The 26,074-nt window shown below is 36.2% G+C and overlaps 1 protein-coding gene across 1 annotated transcript in view; it reads right to left on the bottom strand.

The window, feature by feature from the left end:
• The window catches only part of LAMA2 (laminin subunit alpha 2), an 804,877-nt gene that overhangs the window by 152,788 nt on the left and 626,015 nt on the right, over positions 1 to 26,074 (bottom strand). The window contains 3 exon segments of the mRNA XM_044002871.1: positions 1,833 to 2,043; positions 6,535 to 6,697; positions 14,358 to 14,469. Of these exon segments, the coding sequence (XP_043858806.1) occupies positions 1,833 to 2,043; positions 6,535 to 6,697; positions 14,358 to 14,469 (486 nt within the window).

Raw genomic sequence — 26,074 nt, 5'->3', positions numbered from 1 at the left:
GGGAAGGGTTAAGTAGGGGAGATTTATGATCTAATATCCAATTTTAAATCTCACAACAGAGATAATTAAATATTTAATAGTTGATGAGATCACTAATGGAAATAGTGTAGAGGGAAGAGAAAAGGGCCCAGGACAAAGGCTTGGTGTACACCCATACATAAAGGGCAAGAAAGAGAAAATGATCTAGCAAAGGACAGTAAGAAGGATAGTTCAGATAGGTAGGAAGAGAACTAGGATAAGTTAGTGTTATGAAGACCCAGGGGTCAGAGAGTATCTGGAAGAAGGTGGTGGGGTTTACCATTTCAGAGAGGTCAAGAAGTAAGAGTACTCAAGCCATGGAATTTAACAGTGAAAGTATGGTCATTGGTGAGCTTGAATATAACATATAAGCTGAATGGTGAAGAAGACAAAATCAGGTAGGCCTATCTGTAATGAAAAAAAACAAGTAGGGGAATAATGCCTATTTTCTAGACTTTTACAACTATAGATTGGATGGATAATCCATACAGTGTATGTACAATATGTATTAGTACATATATATTAGACATACATAGTAGATGGATAATAAGGTAGACTCAAATTTGATGGTCTGGGAAAAGCAAAATTTCATCCTTTTAATATCAGTATTCTTCTGGAATTGCTATACTGCTGAGATCCATGTAATAGCATACTTTCTTCTTAAAAATTTTTTGAATAATCTTTTTTCCCAATTCTATGTAAAAGCAATTTATGCTATTCATTCTTTAAAGTTTTGAGTTCCACATTCTCTCCCTCCCTCCCATTAAGTAATTTGTTAGAGAATACCATACTTTCTAAAGAATTAAAATTGTGTATTACCCAAAGGGTAATGGAAAGATACATAGCAGATATAAGTAGGTAGCCACATATCACTTCTGAATAACTGCTCAAGAGAAATGGTATATAAAGGATACTATCATAAAGATATTTTACTGAGATAAGAAGTGGACCATTTGTGAAGTATGAGAAATATGAGATTACCCAGGTACTCCATTGGTACATATACATTGTCATGAGATCTAGAGGAAAATATTGGGTGTTCCCCTATCATGATGTATTTACTAGCTGAGAGACTTATCTAAGGTCATTTAGTGGCTACTCATTGGCAAAGTTATGACTATAGTCTGGGCCTCCTGATAACCAATAATGCTTTGTTTCAAATATACCACACAATCCAAAAGAAGTTAAACTTCTTTGACATTTTAAGACAATTTTAGTCTGACTGTCAGACAAGAGTTGGCAACATGGAAGAAAAAACTATTTTAAAAAAACACTGTCTACCTCCTCTTCCCACTAAAAGAACATTTGTGCACCCTAGGCAAAAAGCCGAACATTGCTAGCCTCCCCATAGTCCTCCCAATTTTCAATGTGTATTATTTTGTCATGGAGGCTTTGAATTTCACTGCATCTTAACACAAATTAAACACTTGTGTGCCAAAATTAGTGGAGTTTCTTGACTATATACATCTATTTGTATATGTATATTCACACATATATGCATAAACACATATATGTATGTGTATATGTGTATATGTGTGTGTGTGTATGTATATATATATGCATTTTAAAAAATCTGTTTTGTTTCCCTTGTTACTTATCCCTTAAATCCTCCCTTTTCCATGTTGTGTTTCTTTGTCTACTTCTAGTCTTTATTCTGCCCCAAATACCCTTTTTGGACTTAGCCTGCCTGAGGTCTTTGATTGTTGAGAAAATCTAACTAGCTCTGTAGCCTCAGCCCTTGACCTCCACCTCTGGTTTCCCCACTATCTCCAGTTACCCTAAGTTTTGGTCCAATACCCCTATTTAGGACTTACCTCTAGAACTGTCATGTTTTTTTGGTTCATTTCAGATAAATGATCAGCCTTTCTGATTTTATCCATGGCTTCTCTCAACAAGTCCTGGGCATCATCTACTTTGCTTTTGTAATCAGTCAGTTTGTCCCTTAGCTCTTTTTCCAGTTCTTCATTCTTCCCCCGGGATTCTCCAAACAACTTCTTTACTTTCCTCAGAAGGGCTTCAGCAGCTCTGGAATCACACCAAGCCCAAGAGCAGGTCATAAGCCCACTTCACCACTGTAAGTGTTTTTGTAGCATAAAATCATGTGCAAAAGAAATACCAAAATAAAAAAGAAAGGAACAACAACAACAACAACAAAAAAGCAGAACAAGTTTGGAAAGAGGTGGTAAGCAGATTCCCTGTTACTAAAGCAATTAGAAAATTGGTACTTGAAAAATCACAATCCATTTTTATGAGAATTAAAAATAGAAGTCTTTAGTCCTTATCAGTGGTGTATGATGATTTTGGAAGTGAGATGTTTTTTCACAGTCATTCTAAGAATCAGGCTGATGAAGTGAGTTTTATGAATCACTTCATTTGTCAAAAAACATCACCTCATTCACCATAATGAGACACTTGGAACACTTCACCAGTAGTCTGAATGAAGGGGACTGAATATTGATATGCCTGATTTGAAGCTGTCTCTGAACAGAAGTCTGACAAGCTACTTCTTTGGCTAGTTGGGTATTATTACTGTGACTCGTTCCCTAGTCTTTTCCCATCTCATCTGATTATATATATATATATATATATATATATATATGGACCTAACCCTGTCACAGGTAAATACTCTCTGTTTCTGTGGCTGAGCAGACATACATCTTACCTCAGAAAGTGATATAAATTTGAAACACTGGAGCTTGTAAGAAAGGATGTGTGCAGCAAATACATTATTTGTCTAGTAACAACTGTATGCCAGCATAGCAGAGTGTATAATACAGAGACCTGGGTTCTCTGTGAGTCTGGTGGCCTCTATGAGCCTCAGGAGATTCTTCAAAACTTATGTGTTAAGTCTCTTTCTTATACTTATGAATCAGAGAATTTGGAGCCCCAAGACCTGGGTTTAGGACTTGCTTAATACCTCTATGGCCTTGGGCATACAATCTCCAAATGTAATACCACATGTCATGGGTAGTCCTGTTGTGAAACATAAAGGCAATTTATGCAATGATCAGTAACAAATAGAGAGATTTGATACATTCCCTAAGATTTCTTATTGTATTCCATTTTGGGGCAAAGTAATTAAATTTAGGGGAGTGAAGTGGTTCAGTGACTTGAGTGCCAGGCATAGAGTCAGGAAGATCTGAATTCAAATTCTGCCTCCAACACTTATGGGCTATGTGAACCCTGGGCAAGTCATTTAACTCTGTTTGCCTCAGTTTTCTCATGGGTAAGGCAAACCACTCCAGGATCCCATTTTTTTTTGGAGTTACAAGATTTGTGTAGCTTCAGAGAGCCCCACAGCATCTCCGTGTGAGTATAATCAAAATCACGGAGTCCTCTCCACCTACTAATGCAGATGCTCACCCGTTACCCATATACCTCAGTAGAACTCCATCTCAAGATTCTCTTCTGGCTTCTAAATCTATGATCCTCTGACTACATAAACTACCTTACATTTCATCTATTCCTAATGTTTATATCATCCACTGGGCATACGCATATGTGAATCCAACCAAATAGGACTACTCTCTGACCCTCCCAAGAATATTGTTCGATCTTCTACATCTTTTGGGGCATTTAGGTGGCCAAGTGGCTAGAGTAGTCCCAAAGTCAGGAAGACCCAAGTTTAAATCTAGCCTCAGCTACTTCCTAGCTGTGTGACCCTGGGTAAATCACTTAACCTTTGTCAGCCTCAGGTTCCCTAGCTATAAAATGGGGTCAATTAACAGCACCTCCCTCCTAGGGTTGTTGTGAGGATCAAGTGAAATCATATTTATTAAGTGCTTAGCACAATGCCTGGCTCCTAGTAGGTGTTTAATACATGCTTATTCCTTTCCCTTATGTTTGCTCATGTCTGTTTCCTCGGTCTGAGATGTTTTCTTCTCCCTTTTTCCTATGGAATTCTTATCCATCTTTTGAAGTCTAACTCAAACACTGCCTTTTCCCACCTTGAACTTCACGAAGCTTTATTATAATTCTGCCTAATCCATTTATCATATCTTATTGATGTCATAATTATTTACATTGTGTCAGCCCTTTAACAGAATATAAGCTTCACAAGGGCGGAGATAAACATTGTATCTCCCCAGAAACTTACACCTTATTATGCACATTGTAGATGTTTGAGAGAAGATTAGAGGCTCTCCAAGTTTAGAGGGACTCAGAAGTCTTCTGCTTTAACTTGTACCTGAAAAATAATCTATTCCCTAATAGGTTTGTTGGATGGATTTTAATACAAACCTCCTAACAATAGTCAATCACTTGCCACTTCTTTCTTGATGCTTCTCTCAAACCATGCTTTATTTAACTATTGTTTTTCATTCTTTGAAAGTGTCTGTTATGACACCAGAATCGTGTTTGGTGAACTTGGAATATTCATAAATTATGTTTGAGTTTGTCCTTTTTCTCTATTAAAAAGATACTACTGATATTTTATGAACCACTAATATAGAAAGTTTATCAAACAATTATCTTAACAATATAACTGTCAACATAAGTACATCACATAGACACATTATTTTATATATAGGCTGAAATACACATACATTAAATTTTTTTTCTGTACCTCTTGTGTTTTCATGTGCTGGGTTTTTTTTTTCAGGGCAACGAGAGTTAAGTGACTTGCCTAGGGTCACACAGCTAGTAAGTGTTAAGTGTCTGAGGCCGGATTTGAACTCAGGTTCTCCTGACCCCAGGGCCAGTGCTCTATCCACTGTGCCACCTAGCTGCCCCTTGTACTATTTTTTTTTCAGGGCAATGGGGGTTAAGTGACTTGCCCAGCGTCACACAGCTAGTAAGTGTCAAGCATCTGAGGCCAGATTTGAACTCAGGTACTCCTCAATCCAGAGCTGGTGCTTTACCCACTGTGCCACCTAGCTGCCCCCTGTACTATTTAAAAAAAAAAAAACATAGTTCTGCCTTTAATTCTTGCTTGCCAAGTATCTTAGGCCACATTTGAACTCAGGTCCTCCTGAATCCAGAGCTGGTGCTTTATCCACTGTGCCACCTAGCTATTCCTTATGTACTATTTTTTATTTTTATTTTTATTTATTAAAATTTTTTTTTAGTGAGGCAATTGGGGTTAAGTGACTTGCCCAGGGTCACACAGCTAGTAAGTGTCAAATGTCTGAGCCCGAATTTGAACTCAGGTCCTCCTGAATCCAGGGCTGGTGCTCTATCCACTGTGCCACCTAGCTGCCCCTTGTACTATTTAAAAAAAAACCACATAGTTCTGCTTTTAATTCTTGCTTTACTTGACAAATTTCAATCATTACTTAATTTTGTTTCTGATTTTTAGACCGATGACTTTTTAGGATACAACTTCCAGTGGAGGTATTCCTAGATTCCCTAAAATGTTGTCACTTACATGGAAGATGTTGGGGTACTTGATTCTGGAAGACAAGAAAATTGATGCATGTTTAAACCTGTGTTTACCTACCATAGGGCTGAAAGCGGTCTGTTTTCATTGGTTATATTATAGCTGGAATTGTGTCTTTTAAACTGCCTGACAACATTATGTTTTTTCTTGCATTCTTGTCTGAGGGTGAAGGACTCCTTCACTCATAGTAGGTGCCACCACAAGGTAAATGGGGAGACCCTGAGGGACATCTCCTTCCTTACTCCTTAGCCATTTGGCCTCAAGAAATAGACCTGGAGTTTTAGCCTTTTTCATTCATCCTATTCAATTCTAGGAGAATGGAGTGGAAACTTTGACCTGAAAGTTTGAGTCCTGGGGAATCTAGGTATCTAGAAATCCAGTAGGGAGTTCAAGTCATCCCAGCAGGGAAGCCCTGAAGGGCAGGGGTCTGGGAAGATAGCCTACTGGAGATTTGGGTTTAAATTTGGTAGGACTAATGATGTTATATAGGAATTAAATTCAACTGAGAAGCTAATCCCTCTGCCTTCCCTGGAGAAGTAGATTATAGAGGATGGATTAGATCCCCAAGGAGTTAGAGTAGTTCTTGCTATATCTTTGAAGTAAATATCCTTTGTCAAAGTGAATCTTATGCTAAGTGGTTAAATGAAACTGGGATCCTAGTCATTAGGCCTTTAAAAATGGAGGGAACACAATCAGTAGGGACTTGAGCAAATGTCACATAGTTGAGAATCCCCAACCCCTTGAGTGTACCAGAGAACCCTAGGATTGGAGGTACAATGAAATAGACTCGATCCTCAGAATAGGGCCTCAGAATGGAGTAGGAAAACATGGTAAATTTTATGGATAATTGTGTCAGGGTAATGTTATGGCCAGCCATGTGTTCTCTTGGTTCCTTATTCCATCTTCTATTTATTCATTCTTACAAGCAAGTATTTCTTTTTACCCCTTCAACATTTTTCTACCAGCACTCCTCTTCTATATATCAAGTTTCATCATTGAATGAAAGGAACCTTTTACCTTCCAGATGTAAAATGTTTAACATAGATATTTTAGAGATGTACATGGAATAAATTAAAAAAGGGGTTAAGTAGCACAAATGTAAGGTTCAGGAAAAGAAAGTCTATGGTATATTGACTTACACCAACTCATCCTGGGCAACTTCATTTTGCATATCTAGATTTTTCTGCCTTAATTCTGCCATCATTTGATCAATCTCTTGCTGTAACTCTTGAAGATTTTTCTCCAGGGCTTTGTCCTGGGCTCCAAGGGTTTCATTTAGTTTTATGGCTTTTTCATTTATGGCTAAAGGGAGGTAAAACAAATAGTGTAGATCAGTAAATAAAAGTGACATATTCAATAACAATATTTAGTATCTGCTCATCATTACAATCTCCAAATGTAATACCACATGTCATGGGTAGTCCTGTTGTGAAACATAAAGGCAATTTATGCAATGATCAGTAACAAATAGAGAGATTTGATACATTCCCTCAGATTTCTTATTGTATTCCATTTTGGGGCAAAGTAATTAAATTTAGGGGAGTGAAGTGGTTCAGTGACTTGAGTGCCAGGCATAGAGTCAGGAAGATCTGAATTCAAATTCTGCCTCCAACACTTATGGGCTATGTGAACCCTGTGCAAGTCATTTAACTCTGTTTGCCTCAGTTTTCTCATGGGTAAGGCAAACCACTCCAGGATCCCATTTTTTTTGGAGTTACAAGATTTATGTAGCTTCAGAGAGCCCCACAGCATCTCCGTGTAAGTATAATCAAAATCACGGAGTCCTCTCCACCTACTAATGCAGATGCTCACCCGTTACCCATATGCTGAGAGATGCTATTCTTAGTCATTTGTATCATATAGTTACTTTTATTATCTTTTTGAAAAATGAAATCACCAAACTTTCAGTTTTTCTTTAGTCTAAGCTGTGTCATTCATATAACTTTCCACCTGTAAACTATATATGTGTGTGCAATATCTATGCATATGTATATTACATATGAACTTATATATATATATAATGAACTTACATGTTGGCATATGCCTATATTACATAACATATGGATATGAACACATATGCATTTGTATACACAGGTTGTGTGTGTGTGTGTGTGTGTGTGTGTGTGTGTGTGTTACAAAACTCCCTATGAGATCTGATGTACTTTAGGTCTTGGACCCATGAGACAGTTTTAGAGGAGTGGATACTCTACAGAGCTCCACACTTTCTTATATTATCATTTTTGTTCACTGTACTTTTAAAACTCATGTTCTTTAGATATATAAATGTTAAGGGCAGAGTTAACCTCAAAGTGTCCAAAACAGTCCTCAGTACTTTTCACTTTTCACTGTTCCTCCTCATAATTTAACTATTGGCAACTAGGTGTTAAAGTGGCCAGAGTGCTAGACTTTGAGTCAGAAAGACCTGACTTCAAACATTGCTTCCCATACTGTCTAGCTGTGTGTCCTTGGGCAAGTCACTTAACTTCTCTCAGCATTAGTATTTTCATTTGTAAAATGGGCATAATATAACATCTATATAGTGATTTGCAGACCCTAAAACAATACACAATGCTAGGTGTTGTTATGTGTTTGAAATCTTGCTGTTATCACTGACTCTTCCCTCTCCAATTCTCTCATCTGATTATTTATCAAGTCCTACAAATCCTACCTCTGCAATATCTCTGGCATTCCTATCTCCACTTCTTTCTACCCAGTGTTACCATCTTTGTCCTGCTTTTCATTATTATCTTCTTCAGCTATTCCTGTAACCTCTAAGCAGGTCTTTCTGGTATCAGTATCTCATTCATCTGATTCCTGGATCAGTCTTACAGGTATGCCTGCATAATGAAGCTTCCTTATGCATCGATATGATTGTCACACTATTTTGCTCAAATATCTTCAATGGTTTCCTATTATTTACTAAATAAAGTCCAAACTTCTTCAACTGGCACTCAACATCCTTCACATTCTTGTGTTTATCAATGTTTTTCTTCTTCATTTTATTAAATCTCTCCACACATTTAATAGTTGAGCTGAGTTAGATTTCTCTTTGGACCTGATGTTGGGAAAGATTGAAGGCAAAAGGAAAAGGGAACAGCCAAGGGTGAGGTGGATAGATAGTATCATGGAAACAACAAACATGAACTCAGACAGACTTTGAGAGAAGCGGAGTATAGTGTGCTATGATCTGTGGGGTCATGAAGAGTTGAACATGACTGGATGACTGAACAACAGCAACAGATTCTTCTCTATCTTAAAAAAAGTGGACCTGCTCTTTCCTACCACTGTGGCTTTGCTCGTGTTCCTCATGGTATCTGGAATATTCTCTTTTGTTATCCTTGCCTTTTTAATTACTACCCATCCCTAAAAGCCCCAAATGCTACCTCTTCCAAGGAGTTTTCCTTAATCTATTCAGTTGATAGTCAACTTTTCTCTCATAGGCCCCACATAACAATTTTTTTTGAAATGCAGTTTTTTGGTTATGTGTCTACTTCCTCTTCTAGACAATAAGCTTCATGAGGGAAAGGAATCTATTTTTTCCTAAACTTTCTATTTCCCCTAACACCTACCATAGCCCCCTATTTGCTGTAGGTTTTTAAATAAGAGTATAATGAATTGAAGGCAGAGGGGGAAATAGAGTTAAAAAATATAGCAGAAATGTCCATGAGGCAAATTTTGTAGTCAATATGATTCTGAGAACAAACAATGTGTAAACAACTGGAAGAAATCCCCAGTGTGGGGACAGATCAGCTTTAGGAGAATTTTTGTTGTATTAAGAAAGGCATATTGATGGATGAGCTCTAATTTTTCACTGCTTAAAAGCTTAGGAGCAGGAGTTCATATAAATTTCAACTGAAGAAGAATATATCATCCGGTGCCTTTTAAAATGAACATGTTATTGGCACTATTTTATCACATGTGAATGCCTTCTCTATTACACAGCACTCAAAAGAACTGTAAAATGAATGAGTACCTCTTATATTTTCATAATGAATAAAAAAAAACAACTTTTATGCCATAAGAAATAGATTGAGTGACCTAAATTTGCTCTCAGAAGCTACCCTGGAGTCTTTTGGTGGTGAATGCATTTTTGCTTTTCTTCACAGATGAATGTTTGTAATTCTAATGCTGCAAGACTAAGCACTTCATGAACTCATCAAGACTCATGAAAAAACAGAAATTATGAAACTATACTTTGATGAGCGTGCCTTAGATCCTCGAAGCTGATTGGCTGCAATGAACTCATGCCTCAGGGGCATTCAGGGTAAATGGTCTATTTCCTCTATTAAAAACACATGTGCACACACAGGCAAAACTCCATGTTACAAATAATCTATAGGACCACTTTCATCCCTCAAAGTAATTTGCTGCCTTTTCTGAATCTTCACTCTGCTAGTGTTAATTAATTGTTATTATTGTCAGAGATGGGAAGGAAAATGGCATGGATAGGTTATATGTTTTACTTAAAGGTCACTGATTGAAAGTTTTTCTTCTCAAGCCTTGAACTGGAGTTTTAGATAATCATCTGCATAGAGGGTTTGGTTCAGCTCAGCCATGTTTTTCTCATTGTTTGAGGCCACAAAAAGGCATTTCTTGGTATTTTGACCAGTCTACATTTCTTAACTTAGAAGTTGCTGCTTTGTTTAAAATCTTCATGCAAGTATTGTTAAGGCACCTAGATGGTGTAATGGATAGAGTGCTGGGCCTGGCAGACTCATGTTCTTGAGTTTAAATCTGGCCTCAGACACTTACTGGCTGTATGACCCTAGGCAAATCACTTAACTCTGTTTGCTTCAGTTTCCTTATCTATAAAAATGACTTGGAGAAGGAAATGGCATACCACTCCAGTATCTCTGCCACAAAAACCCCATATTGGGTTACAAAGAGGACACGACTGAAAGAAATGGACAGCAACAACAAAAACATTTGATATGTTGTGCCTTCTGCTGCAGGTTTAGGTGGCTCACAGGGAGACAGGGAGAAGGCAGGGAACTGGAAGGATGAGAGGTGAAGTAGAAACAATCAGAAGAGCAGAAGGAGGAGGCAGTTTTTATACATATAGCTTTGCAGAATTAATAAATCAGTCCCTAAACATTTATTAAACACCTGTTTTGTGCTAGGCACGGTCTTAGGTTCTGGGGATATAAATACAAAGGTGAGAAAGCCCTTGTGTTCAGGGAGCTTACATGCCATTGTGAAAGAATTTTTGGTAGCAAAAGCTTTGTGGAACATTTAAAGTTTCTGTTAGTCTCTGTCCATCCATAGGCTACTAATCGGCAAACATAGCTCTTGGTACCTACTTATCTCTTGGGTATCTTCATAAAGAAAGGGTGATAACATGTTCACAGTAAGGCCTAGACCAAATGTTAAGAACATAGGATTGCAGAATTAGAGATTTAATGATGGAAGAACCTTAGAGACCATTAAGATTAACTCCTCCATTTTATAAGTTCAAATGCTGAACCCTAGAGAGGTTAAGTGGCATGCCTAATTAGAGCCAGTGATTGAAACTAGCTACTCTAACTCCTAGCTTCTTAAACCTTGGTTTGTGACCCCATATGCAGTTGCATAATTGAATGTGTGGGTCACAAAAAATTTGACAAGAGTAAAAGATGATGTACGACTATTTTATATATCTGGGGTCATGTAAAAGTTTCTTGCACAAAAAGGGGTTGAGAAAGGAAAAAATGTTTAAGGAGCTCTACTTTAACTCAGGCCCAAAACAAGGTTGGTGCTGTAGATAGAGCACTGAGCTTGGAATAGGAAAAACTCATCTTCCCAAGTTCAAATTTAGCCTCCTGGGCAAGTCACTTAACCCTGTTTGCTTCCATTTCCTCATCTGTAAAATGAGCTGGAGAAGGAAGTGGCAAACCACTCCAGTATCTCTGCCAAGAAAATTTCAAGTGGCATCACAGAACGTGAGACATGACTCAACAACAACAACAAACACTGATGATGCCTACAACAACAGCAGCAGCAGCAACCACAACCACCACCACCACCACAACAACAAACCCAAGGGTGAAAAGCCATGGCCAGTTGCAGTAAATATGAAGAACTGAAAAAAGGAGAGAAATTAGGGAAGGAACTGTGAAACACTGTCACCTAGCTCGTAAAATATGCATATCTATCTCTATATCTCTATATAAAATCACTCACAACAAACCTTTGATTATATTTTTATGATGATTAATATTTGGAGTAGGCTGGCAAGTGTTGTGTTAGGGATTTGAGCAAAGGGCAAATGGCAAGTGTATTACATAGTTCTGCCATAGATAATCACAACATAGTCACAGAGGTCATGAATTATAGGACTATTCATTATAATAACTGAGGTCATTGTGGTACATTAGAACCAGGATCTAGGTTCAAATCCCACTTCCAAAACTAACTGTGTGACCTTGTGAAAGCCACAACCTCCTGAAGAGACCTTCAGTTTCCTAATTTATAAAATAATGAGGTTGGACTAGGAGGCCTCCAAGTTCCCTAATTGTTCTAAATCTATGAACCTCTGATCCTGAAAGGGGCAATAAAGGTAATGCCATCTTTCTTCCCTGATATACTTAGTGCATAAGTTCCTTCTGAGAGCCTCTCAGTGAAGTAATGACTCAGTCTCTGCTTGAAAACCTCTAGCGATGGAGGACTCATTTTTATCAATTCTAGTTACTAAGGGTTTCCTCTGAAAATTGAACTAAACTCTTAATGAACTCTACATACATATCAACAATTTACAGAGGTTCTTTTTTAGAAGAGCCCATATAGGTTTTGATGTAGAAGAGATCTCAGAGGTTGCACATTCCAACCCTCCTATTTTACAAATGAGGAAATTGAGTCCAAGAGAGGTTAAACAACTTTTTTTCCCCCCACACCCACACAGGTAGTAATTATCAGATCCCAGATAAGAACACAGCTCATCTGACTCCAACTCCAGTGTTCTTTCCACATCTGTGAGAACTCCTTTTGTAAAAAATATTCATCCGAATTATCATTGCTCTTACTAATCCCCACCCAAATTGTTTCTTTAAAAATTATCATTTCTTATGCTTTTTTCTGATTTGAATCTTGCTGTTATTATGCCAATGATGATTCTATATCTAGGTACCTGAGAGTAGTTATGAAATCTACAGAAATACAAAAGGCAATCAATCATTTAAAACAGGCATAGACTGTCTAAAATCTTTAATGGATTCCAGGAAACATGATGTTAGTTTAAGTAATCTTACAGTAATAGTTTGCTTTATAGGAATAACATTTTAACTGGACAATGGGATAAAAGATGTTTCAGCAGCATTCCACAGCTTTACAATAGGCCTTACTAAAACAAATTCATGATTATATATTGATATATTATATAATAAAATATAATAATATATTATTATAAAGTTATATGGAATAGTATATAGTGCAATGGTCTTAAAGAATGTAGATCTGGATTTGATTCCTTACTAGATATGTTACTATTGCCTAGCCCATGGTAGGAAGGGGCTTCATAAATGTTCATTGAATTGAATTGACCCTAGGCAAGTAATTTTATTGCCCTGAGGTCCAGTTTCCTCATCTGTAAAATGGAGGTGATAATAATTGAATTACCTCTCTTAGAGTGCTAATGTGAAGAAAATACTTAATAGTCTTTAAAGCATGAGATAAATTAGTGCTATCATTGACAAATAAAGTGTGCTGGTTTGAGTGTAATGTTATATGGGATAAGCCTATAGTTATTCCTCCCTTTGAGGAAGACAGGGATATTATTATCTGGAAAAAATGTGGTACAAAGATATAAAGTTCAGATTTCTAGAGTAGGTTTTCAGAGTTAAAGTTTACCCATTGCTTCTTTCCAGGCCAAAACTAGGATAATTCTATAATAAGGAGATCTATACAGGTACTGCATCTCTCAGGCAAACCCTCCAAAGCAGCCTGTCCTATTGTGTTTGGATAAAGGTCATGGCATAATACCAAAAATCTATGAGAAAGTTTGGCAACCAAGATGTGGATTTTTATTCCTAGTTTCTAAAGGCATCTTTCTAAAAGAAATAAAGATTGGTTTAAAATGACCACTCCAATTAACATTGGTATTTAAGAATTAGCTTTTGCTCAACATCTTCTTGCCCCTTAAAAAAGCTTCACATTCTGGATGTTTCCCCTAAATTGAATTCTACTCTTCCACTCTGATTCTCAACCTGATTGGTAAATGCCAAGAGGGCAAAGGGCCAGGGCAATACAACATCTTATGGCTGGGTGATACATAGAAACTCTAAGCAACAGATGCTCATTAGCAACCAGTACTAATGCACTTTAAAAGTCATTTTGAGGGATAAAAATGTCACTTGAATATACTAAATGGAATGAGCAAATTAGCCTTCTTTCCAAAATGAAAATCTTTTTAATTGCCTTGCAAATAAACTGGAGCAAAGCATAAGGTGGCCATTAGTTATTTAACCATAATAGCCTTTCCTCAAGAATTAGAGCATTCCTAGAGGAATGCCTTCAATTTATTGCTTTCTCTGCTCATAATTACTGATTCACTAGCTATTGTCCCATAACTTGATTCTGGATTGTAGGCAATCTGCTGATATTTCTCCTTAATTTCTTTTTTGTTTGTTTTTTTTTGTGGGGCAATGAGGGTTAAGTGACCTGCCCAAGGGCACATAGCTAGTAAGCGTCAAGTGTTTGAGGCCAGATTTGAACTCAGGTCCTCCTGAATCCAGGGCTGGTGTTTTATCCCCTGCTCCACCTAGCTACCCCATTCCTGAATTTCTTAATAAAAAAATTCAAAGAATACACATACCTTTAAATCCTAGTCTATCATCTCATACTAGTGAAATTTCACTTCTTCAGTCAACCATTTATAGAGCACTTTTTATGCAAAAGACACAAGGCTGTTCATCATCATGTCAATGCATATGCACAGAGACTTGTGCACGCTCTTTTTGGAGGAGTTGCTAAAGTGTGTTGCTTCAAATACCTTCTGCATCCTGGACAATTTCCTTAACGATTCCTTCTAGAATCTTTGCTCTCATGTTGGTTCGCTCAGCATCCTGCCCAGTCTGCTCGCCATCTGCTGTCACCTTGGTAGCCTAATGATCCAAACACAGGAAAAACATAATTAATGGATATGATGAAGCTCCAGCAGGATATGCTCTTTCTGACTACATTTACTTTCAAATGTTACTTTGGGCCAAAGGCAATCGATGAATTATTGATCAGATGTACTGGAAATGACACCCTGTGCTCAAATATACAATTAGACTTTATTACTTCTTACACTAAATGGAAATGAGAAGGGGATAGTTGGCTTTTTCAAAATCTGTGTAGTACTCAGCATTATATAAAAAGAGAACTAGATCCTTTTGGGGAATGTTTTAAGCCAATGTTACCAGCAGTTTTAAAAGAATTCTTTAGTCTCCATGTGTGGCATTTAGATTTGCTATCTTTTGATTTAGTGAAGAGAAATATGTATAGAGCAGTCTGGTCTCTTGAGACACTGGTGAGGTATAAACAACCAATCCAATTTAATTGTATAGATAAGTTTGATTTTATAGACAAATTTTAAATCAATACCTTAATTAAAGAAACAAAGGAGGTAAAATTTTATAAAAAGGAAAATTATACTGTCAGCTGCTAAGTAGGAAATGCTCATTATGTGGCAGATTAGCAAGATCATTAACATTGACCAAAAAGCTATAAATGACTGGTAACTTCTCCTGAAGAACATTACCACCTGAGATGAACATCAATCATGGGACCACACAGAATCCCATACAAAAAATGCTCAAGATGTAATCTTCCATTTGTTTTCAAATTTAAAATGTTCTTTAATAATAATAATAATGAGCATTTATATGGTGCTTTAAGGTTTACAAAGTGCTTTAAAATATTATCTCATTTTATCAATGTGATCCATTTAACATATTCATGTAAAATCATTACACTCACTAAAGTAAAATACTGTCTATATTTAACTTAGAGATAGTTCCTGAAAAGGATATTTTGAGTTTTATGCCACTATGAAATATGTTTGGATTTCATTTCTCTCTCTTTTCCTTTTTTCTCTCCTTTTAAAAATAATTTCATTTTCTTTCCCTATACACACATATATGTAGCTTTGAATTTATATAAATGTAAATGTATTTATTGTACTTTCATACCAAAAAATTGGAAAATATAACCACAATAAATGAATAGGAAAAAATAACAAAATGACTCAGGAAAGTTCTGATTCTAGTCCAAATTGGCACCAGAGGGACTGAATCCTATATTTGCCCAGAGAAACTAAATTATTCTCACACATACGAGGATTTTAAATAGAACAAAATATCTAGTCAGTGCAATGTTAGGTAAAGGCTCCTATATGAATTATATTCTGCTTAGGGGTTTCTCAGGGGACTTAAGCAGTCTAATTCATTAGAAGTGATAAAGTTCTTTGAGGTCTTTGGATAACAATTGGTATATTAGCTCTAAATATTATCATGTCATTTTTCTAACTGCATATAGAAACATCCCAATTCAAAGGATGAAGACTAAGAAATTCTTTGAACTTTTTTTTATATTCCTTTAGAGTTAGCAGCTAGAATTACAATAGTTTTTAATGGTATCAGTCAAGTCTTTTAAAAATGTTTCAGGTTCACTGATCATATTATTATCTTGGAATTATCTTGAAACACAGAGTAGTTACTCTTTGCAGAAGCAAATGGTGTTTAAATCCTTTACATTCTTAAATCCCTGAGTAAATTTCAAGACCAGGTACTCTATACTCCAGACAATCTGGATAACTTGCCACCCTCCATACTTGCCATGCCCTGTCCCACCTTGCTGCCTTTGCTCACACTGCTCTCTTTGCCAGAAATGTCCGTCTTATATTCCTTCTGTTGAATGGCTACCTTCTGTTGAATGGTCCTTTAAACCGTAGCTTCAAGACTACTTGATCCAGAATGGCTTCTCTCATTTTTCCTAGCAAGTAATAGATAGCCTCCTCAGACTCCACACAGCCATGTTTGTATCACCTTTAGGTGCTTTTCATGACTTACTTTGTATTATAGTTATTTGTGTATAGGTCATTTTACTCAATGAGAACCGAGATAAAGTAGTATCAAATCTTAATAAATACTTGTTGAATTTGCATTTGAACCTAAATTACTTATATCCTTAGGTTGCTTTTTATTTCAACTTGATTTTATTTTTATTTTTTATTTTATTTTATTTTTATTTTAAGTGAGGCAATTGGGGTTAAGTGACTTGCCCAGGGTCACACAGCTAATAAGTGTTAAGTGTCTGAGGCCAGATTTGAACTCAGGTACTCCTGACTCCAGGGCCAGTGCTCTAACCACTGCGCCACCTAGCTGCCCCAATTTGGTTTTTTACATTTTTCATGTTTGTGACTCTGGTAAATAAAAGGCTGTAAAAAGCATTTTGTATTTGTCATAACCTTAAGCCTCAATCTTCTTATGTTTCCAACTGCATATGTAATTTTTGAGTCTCCTAGTGCCCCAGATAATGCTCTAGGCTGACCTTCTTAACCTTTTTTTCTGTCACAGACAGTTTTGACCTATAGATCCCTTCTCAGAGTAATGTTTTTAACTTCATAAGATAAAATACACATATATGTTATATGCAAAATTATATATAATACATTATCTACCTATCTACCTATCTGTCTGTCTGTCTGTCTGTCTGTCTGTCTGTCTATCTATCTATCTATCTATCTATCTATCTATCTATCTATCTATCTATCTATCTATCTATCACAAGTTCATGGTAACCAGAGTAGTCACAAATTAACATTAGTAAAAGGTGTTTCATCATCTGAAATTCTCTAGACCAATGAACTCACAGGTCTAGTCCACATTTTAATTTGAATCATGATACAGAAGAAAACTCCTCCAATGAACTATAAGAGATTGACTATATCTGGGGCTTAGTCTAGACTACAAACATTCTCCCCTTTTATTCTGGAGGGGGAAAAGGGTAGAAACAACAGTAGCCTTCTATGACTTCATGCCATGGAAATTTTCCAGCTCTTCTTTGAGGAGGTTGGTCTACATCAAATGTACATAAATAATATCTGGCCCTTGTTTGGTTAAGAATTCTTTCCCTAGATGCCAATCAATTGAGGCATGGCTGAACAAGTTGTGTTATATGATTGTAATGGAATACTATTGTGTTATAAGAAATAATGATTAGGATGTTTTCAGAAAAATCTGGAAAGATTCACACAAACTGATACAAAATGAAGTGAGCAGAAACAGGAGAATATTGTACACAGTAACAGCAATATTAAACAATAATCTATTGTGAATGAATTAGCTATTCTAGCAATGCAATGATTCAAGATAGTTTTGAAGTACTTATGATGAAAAATGCTATCCACCTCCAGAAAAAGAACTGATGAAGTCTAAATGCTGATTGAAGCATACTTTTTCTTTCACAACATTACTAATATGGAAATATGTTTTGAATGACTGTACATATATTATCTAAAATCAAATTGCTAGCCTTCTCTTTGAGGGAGGAGGGAAGAGAGGGAATTTGGAACTCAAAAATGTTTTTGAAATGTTAAAATTTGTTTTTATATGTAATTGAAAAATATATTTGAAAATTAAAAAAAATCTCTTAATGACAGGTCCTAAAGGAACCTACCTAATCTAATTAACTTCTAATCTTTTAAAATTCTTACTAGTCAGGTTACATATACATTTTTGTGGGGTGGGGCAATGAGGGTTAAGTGACTTACCATGGGTCACACAGCTAGTAAGTGTCGAATGTCAGAGGTCAAATTTGAACTCAGGTCCTCCTGAATCCAGGGCCGGTGCTTTTATCCACTGCACCACCTAGCTGCCCCTAATATACATTTTGAGCTTATTGTGGCATATGATGTTGTTCTAAATCCAATTCTGACAAACTATTTTCCAATTTTCCCATATGTTCTTGTCAAAGAATATTATTCCCCATGTAAATGTATGCAGTTGGGTTTACTGAATATTGTTTGATCCAGTTGTTTCATATTCTTCCTTCTTTGATTGATTTTAATGATCTACTTTTCTATTTTTAAAACAAGCAGCAAATTGTTTTGATGATCACTGTTTTAAGATTTAAAGTCCAGATGTGATTTCCCTATTTTTAAAAAAAAATTAAAAACTTTTCCCTTGAAAGTCTAAACCTTTTGTTTTTCCAAATCAATTCTATTATTTTTTTTCTAGCTATGTAAAGGACTTCCTTGGTAGTTCAATTGTTTCAGCCCTAAAGCTGTGAATTAATTAGTCCTATCATCATTTTTATTATATTGGGGTGACCCATTCATTAGTACTATTCTGATGCCTCATCAAAGGCAATGCCTAATGGTCCCAAACTCTGGCAATTCTTACCAACCTAGATGAGCTTCATATTGTTCCAGGGATATTACCTATATGAGAATGATTCTTGCTAAGGATGGAGACTTATCAATAGAAGATAATTATTTTGTAGCCATGGCAATCCATAAAAATATAAAATGACCTTTGGCATTTTTTTTAGAATGGTCACATATTCTCATATTTATCAAGGGCATACTTGGTTAAAATATGAGAGAGAAATAGATGTGCTTCTGCAAATTACATTCTACATAAGAAAACATCTTTAAAGTCACATGATCAATGGTAAGCTACTATCAATGCAAGATCTTACTCTATTTTTTGTTAATTTTTTTTCAGAACAGCATTTGGTTAGATCAGAAAAAATGCAGCCCCACCATTTCTCTGTGAATAATGTATCTTTCATTCAGATGTTAAGATTGCTTGATAGATAAAACCAAAGAGTGAACTTTTATTTTTCTATGATTTTGCAATTATCAATATAAAGGACAGCATACATTTGGGAGCTATGTGCTCATCAGAGATGTTGCCATTTTGCATATAGCAAGCATTTGGTAATTTTATTCATTCATTTAGTAATTCACTCCTTAATTCATGGAGAATGTACTATACAGAATCCAAATGGAAGAGGCATTCCCTACAGGTGGTAAAGTCCTCTAAATATTTTGATTTGGGGGTGACATTATGCTGATTGCATCAAACTCCAAAATACTACAGAAAATTCAAAATTGCAATTCATGAATGCTCAAAAGAGAAAGATAACAACACACACAGGAAAAATGAAACAAATGAAGATTCCCTCTTATGACATGCAGTTTTATGGGTAGCCCATTATATTAGTCCTTCATTATATTGGAGTATGTGTGTCTATGTTCATACATGCATGTATTTGTGACTACCTATTTCTTTCTTAGATAGTATTGCAGAAGGACAATGAATTAGGCCTATAATTGATGTAAAAAAAGAGTATCATCTATACTTCATTGAGGAAATGCATTATTTTCAATAATCTTAAACTGTTCCCTGACAAAAAGTCTCAAATATATCTTTACCCACACCCTTCTTTTGAAATCTTTAAGCTATAAATCATGAAATATCATGATCTTTAAAGAATCTATGTTATAGGAAATCCTAATTAGTAACTGTAAGTTGTCAGTGAGGTTGGCACAAGTACAGCCCAGCACATTATCCATAAATTCATGAAGTGATGTAAAATACACCATGATATTTCATCATCACGATAATCATGATGTTGACCCATCAAAGAAGTATCAACAAGTGTTTATTTGTTAAGCATCTAGTGTGTGGTAAGCACTGGGGATACAGAGAAAACTAAAAAAAAAAACAAAAACAGTCCCTGCTCTCAAGTTACTCGTAGCTTAACAGAAGAGACAACTCAAATACTTAAATACCAACATGATGAATAACAATAACAACAATAACTTTTATAGTGGTTACTATGTGCCAAGAACTGTGCTAAGAGCTTTGCCATTATCTTATTTGATCCTCACAACAACAACCCTGGGAGGTAAGTGTTATTATCATTGCCATTTTACAGATGAGAAAGCTGAGGCTGAGAGAAGTCAAATGGCATTCCCAGGGTCACACAGTACCATCTGAGGCTGGATTTGAACTCCTAACTGCAGACCCAGGGCTCTATCCCCTGTACCACCTACCTAGCTCCCATACATGACAAATTATAGATAATATTAGCAGGCAAACACTAAGATTAAAGAGAACTAGGAAAGGCTTCTTGTACTAGGTGTAGTGTTAGCTGAGACTTGAAAGAAGGATGGAGGAAATGAGCAAAACCTGTGTTCTGTGTGTTTAGGGGGAAAATATCTCCCCAGAAATAGAAACCTTAGAGGTCAAAGAAATGTATGTAGCCTGCTGGGTTGTATAAATAAAGATAGATTCTCAGTTTGATTCCATCTCTAAGGGAGGCCTTCAGGATTTTAGATCTCTCTTCCCACCTAGGCATTCTGATTAATGAGATTAAGTCACAGAGAAACACCCCTACCTAGAAGAGACTAAATCTTGGATGATTATCAAATTCCTACACATTCTATCAATTCCTGCCCCACCCCCACAACACATGATATCCTGTCCCTCCTAACTCAGCTTCCAAAACAAGGAAAGGGGCTGAGCAGCCTTAGCTTATAGGTTCCTTTTGCAGCCTGCCCTAAAGCTTTGTAAATATATGTGTTACTCCCTCTGTTTTGCAGAGTTGCTATCCACCTGACAACTTCTCATCAGCTGATGCTAATTAAACTTTCTAACTTCTACCTTGCCTTTTGTTTTATTAACACCAAGGCAAATAGACCTAGGTGCGAGGAAACGTTCTCCTGGAGGATCTTAGGTTCTCCAGGCTGAGAAATTCCCTAACAAGCCAGGGAAGACTGGAGGTAGTGATGAGGAGGGAGAGAATTCCAGGCATGGAGAACAGCCATTGAAAATGCCTTGGGCATGGAATGCACTGATGAACTGTTTTGCAGAACAGCAAGGGAGCCAGTGTCCTTGGATTGAAGAGTAATTGCAAGAGTCTAAAGTGTTAAGAAGAATGGAAACGTAGAAGGGGACAAGGTTATGAAGGACTTTGCCAAACAGAGGAATTTCCAATTCCATTACCTCACACTAAATATATCATATAGGCTTTTAGAAAAAAAAAGTATTTTGCATCCTCCTCTTTTCAAAGGGGAGTGGGAGGGGACAATTTAAGCATACCTATTGATATTTGAAATATTTTACCAATTGAGCCTTAAATTTTATTAATAGATTTTCAGTGGCCTTATACTGAGGAGAAGAAGAGGGATGTCAGGTGGGAGAAGTGAGGTTGAACTAGACACTGAATCCCTGAAGAATGTTGGGTCTTTCCTCTTACTTCCCTCCCCAATTCTTGACATTTTAGTGCCAAGGAAATTAGAAAGATTCCACAGATCAAGAATTTTAAAGAAACAGCATATTAAAGATTAAAAATATGTTACTAGGTCAAGTGGCAATATCATTAAGAATGCAAGCACAACACAAACTTAATTTTGTGATATTGCCATTCACCCACTAATAATAGTATGATTAATAATGATAATAATAATGACAATCCGATGTATTGTTACTATAGCACTGGGAACCATGTGAAAGGTTTTGGGAAATTCATCTTGTGGATGAATAAATTAAAAAAAAAACCTGTCTATAACAATGTGAATTATGGATGTTTTATAGTATACTGGTTAAAATATTTGACTACAAAACAAATTTAAGTAATTTGGTTTTCTGTTTTTATACTGGTCTACTTAAGAGACTTGGGAAAATCAAATTGCTTTTCTCAGTGAAGAAAAGCTTGCTTCCATCAACCCTTCCCTGACCTCCCCCCTCTTTTTGTATTAGCATTTTATACCTTTCTGTTCCTCTAATCATATTCTTTTTATAACATATTAATTTGTGTAAGTACATTGTATCCCCTTGTTACATGGTTAAGTCCCTTGAAAGCATTGACTACAATAGTTTTTATCTTTGCCCGTCTTTAAATTGTGGAATTGAACTGAATTGCATTTGTCAAAAGGAACTACCATACACCAAGAGAGAGCATTTCTGGAGCTTCCCTTGTCAGGTAATCTAGATTTCCAGAAAGGTTTCAAAGGCACTGAGGAAAGTCTATCGGATGTAAAAGTGCTATAATTGCACATCTGGGAGATCACTTGGGCACAAGTGAAGTCAAATGCTATATTTTGGCCATCCTCCAAATGGAATTCTGCAGCTGTGTTTGGAATTGTACACCACTCTTTAAGGGTACAGTGTCATATATGAATAACATTTCTTGATCGCAGGGAAAGAAACTTTCCTTTTCCTTTCTTAAAACTGCTGGATTCCCTCTCTTGACTTATGGTAGTCCTTTCTTCAAAACGTGGATTAAAGAGTCAGTCTCAGAAATAGTCTGTAATAATTTAGTGTCTTTGTTTTGAAGGGCTCAGAGTACTTTTGTATCAGCTTACCCTTGTCTCTATCCACTATCTCTTGGTCTTCTGAAACCAAAACAATCCTTCCCAGGCCAAAGCACTCAGTTTGTTTGGTGACCTCACATTGTCTAATAGAATGCAAACTCATTTACAAGAGAAAACTGGGGACTCCCAGGGCAGGGACTTTCTTTCTTTAGAATTTGTATCCCCATCATGTAAACACTGTGCTAAATAAATTCATATTCATTCATCCAGTCATTTTCTCATCTCATTCATTTACCTCATTTTCTTTCATAACTCAAAGGTAGGGTGCATTTTCCTCCCCATTTTTACTTTTATACTTTGAAAAACCCCATGATTTTGATAAATACAGTGTGGATATAGTTCCTCCACTTATATAACCCTCCTGATTATTTATGGATTGCTGGGGGGGGGGGGGAGGAACAAAGATCACCTGTTGGCTAACCTCAGCTGCTCAGACTGGTGAGGAACCTTTTCTCATTTAGCTAAACTTATCTTTGAATGATAGACACAGAATCTACTGTTGAGCCCATATTGAGATAAAACATCTTCTTCTTTTCTTTTTTTTTAGTCCCTACACAAAAGTTATTGAGCTTCATTCCAGGTCATTGTTTTCCACTGGTATGGACTTTGAGAACACAAATTTGCTTCTGCACCACCATGTGTTCTCTTTGAGGGCACCAACAATGTCCTTTGTGTCCACCAGGCTTAGTATAGTGCTTTTCATATAGTAGATATTTAATAAATATTTCTTGAATTATTGAATGAAGCATTGCAATAAGACTTGGTTTTTAGCAGAGAGAGAAAAAATGAAGTGACTTGTGGAAAGTAGTAGAGCTATTTAGTAGCCAAGGCAGGGCTTGAATCAAGATCTTAAGATTTTAGGATTTACAGGATTTTACAGATTAGGAAACAATGGCCCACTGAGTCAATAACAAATCACATTAATATAGCATTCTAAGTTTTGAAATGTACTTCCTTCACATCAGTCCTAGTGTAAAGAGTGAAATTATTATTATTTCCACTTAGAGAGACTGAGGCTTAGATAGAGCAAGTTGCCCAGAGTCATGCCGATATCTCTGGAAGTCTGGTCAAGTTTTTCTTTTCTTTTTTATTCTTTTTTTTCAGTCTTCATTCATTCATTCATTTATTTATTCTTATGCTTCTCTTAATAAATGAATTTAATAATTACATCATACAGTCACATAGTTCTAATAGCATAGCTAGTTCTCTGGTGCTAGATCCCATGTTCTATGATTCCTAATCTCTAGCAGTTAACTCCTATTTGAGTAACATATAAATAACAATACATTGAAAGCCCTCCATTCCTGTATTTAACAGGTGTTTATATAAATGTCTACTATGTGCAAAATATAGAAGTAAGATTTATGAAGCACAAGCAAGCATTTTTGCAGAAGTCTGAGAATTCTGGAACTTTTTCCCTTCATTAATACAAAAATATTCTAAATAATTAGGGACAATCAAATAAATACACTCCCACAAAGCAATTACAAAATCATAAGAGATCTTTCCACCCAAGGAATGCTCTTTTTGACCCCTTCCCAGCATTATATATAATGCTAGTGGTGGTTCTCCCTGGTTAAAACCAGGCAAAAGAGAAATACTGTCTTGCTTGGACATAAAATCAGTCTGTGAAATTCACTGCCACAGAGGAGAAAGGAACTAATTGCAAGGCCCAAATTCCCAAATAATGAATCAGTTTCACCCATGACAGACCATCAATAATGCCACAGATAAATGCTAAATACTTAATGATAGGAGTAATTTGTCTAGTTCTCTGTGCTTGTTCCCATGTTTCATTAAATCAGCATCCCCTTCTTTATTCATCCTCCATCAGATTCATTATTATGTTGTTCCTTTTTGGATTTGACAAATATCTTTTTATTTATTCTAGTCATTCTATGATGTCCCTTTCATTCTCTACCTTTGATTTTCTTAGTTTTATGTCCTCAACTTTCGCAATCTTCCCAGTGTACTTCTGAAAATGATGCCTTACACAGTATCTGGTCTATGCCTTTCTTACTTTGGATTATTATTTTTTTAAATAAGTTCAATCAACTAGGGCTTTTTTATTCTAAGTGCATTTATATTTAGGCAGCATGTATTACCTTCACACACACATTAATTTGTCTCTGAACAATATAGCTGTTCTTAACTTGTTTTATATGACATAGCACCTCCTCATGTATCTTGCAATCTGCACATAATTTTCTTGGTTGGAAACCACTAGTTTCTTTGTTTTTCTGTCTTCCTTGTTTTTTTTTTTTTTTAAAGAAACCAGATTCGAATGACAGCACAGTTCTTAACATCTAAATAGACAACATTCCTGTGGTGATTTCCATTTTTGCACCTGCTAATTTAGAGTTTGCTGTTCAAATTACTCTTCAGTTCTAATAATTTGAGTCCATCCCAGTGGTCAACTTAACATGCAAACAATTCCAGATAGTTAAGTCTGGTAATGAAGTTCATTTAGACAAAGTATTAGGAAATACCACAGGAAAAAAAAGGCACTAGAGGAGAAAGATGACTGGTTCTGCTGGAAGATAATGAGGCCACTCCCTTTAGAAATTACATTTAAAATATTTTTTGAGTTCATCATTACGAGCTATGCCCTACAGAAGTGGAGCTTGTAAATCATTTTCATTTAACAATAAAAGATAAAGTAAACACAGCTAACTCTTTAGTCTTACAAATAACAAATCACATTAATATAGCACTCTGAATTTTGAAAGCACTTCCTTTGCTCCCATCCTCAGATAAGTAGTGTGATCATTATTATTTCCACTTCAAAGATGAGGAAACTAAGGCTCAAGGAGATAAATTTGCTAAGAGACATGCAGGTTTCAAGTGTCTGAGGGAAGATTCAGATCCAGGTCTTGGGAAGTCTAATCAGGTTCTCTTCCTTTTCATTGACTAATAAATGAATATCTTAATAGTTAATTTTTTTAAACAACTTTCTCCCACTCTCCCCATACAGGATATGAAAATTCAGCAGGGTCTTAACAAAGAATCTATAAAACCAAGTTAAATTTATTTTTAGAAGTATTAGGGGGCAGCTAGGTGGTGCAGTGCATGGAGTTCAAATCTGGTCTCAGACACTTAACACTTACTAGCTGTGTGACCCTCGGCAAGTCGCTTAACCCCAATTGCCTCACACACACACACACAAAAGTATTAGGACAGAATGTACATAATGCTGACCTATGAGTCCTGGTCTTGTTTCTGACACCTACTGGTTGTATAACCCAAGGTATGTTGGAAAGCCTCAGTGCCCCAGATAACTTTCTAAGACTACATTTCAATTAGGTACTGACCTGAATGAGTAGAGGGAACTGTCTCAC

The sequence above is a fragment of the Dromiciops gliroides genome, chromosome 4 (genome assembly GCF_019393635.1).
Source record: "Dromiciops gliroides isolate mDroGli1 chromosome 4, mDroGli1.pri, whole genome shotgun sequence".
Lineage (NCBI taxonomy): Eukaryota > Metazoa > Chordata > Mammalia > Microbiotheria > Microbiotheriidae > Dromiciops > Dromiciops gliroides.
Note: the sequence above shows the minus strand (reverse complement) of the source record. Positions and strands in the feature narration are given on the sequence as shown.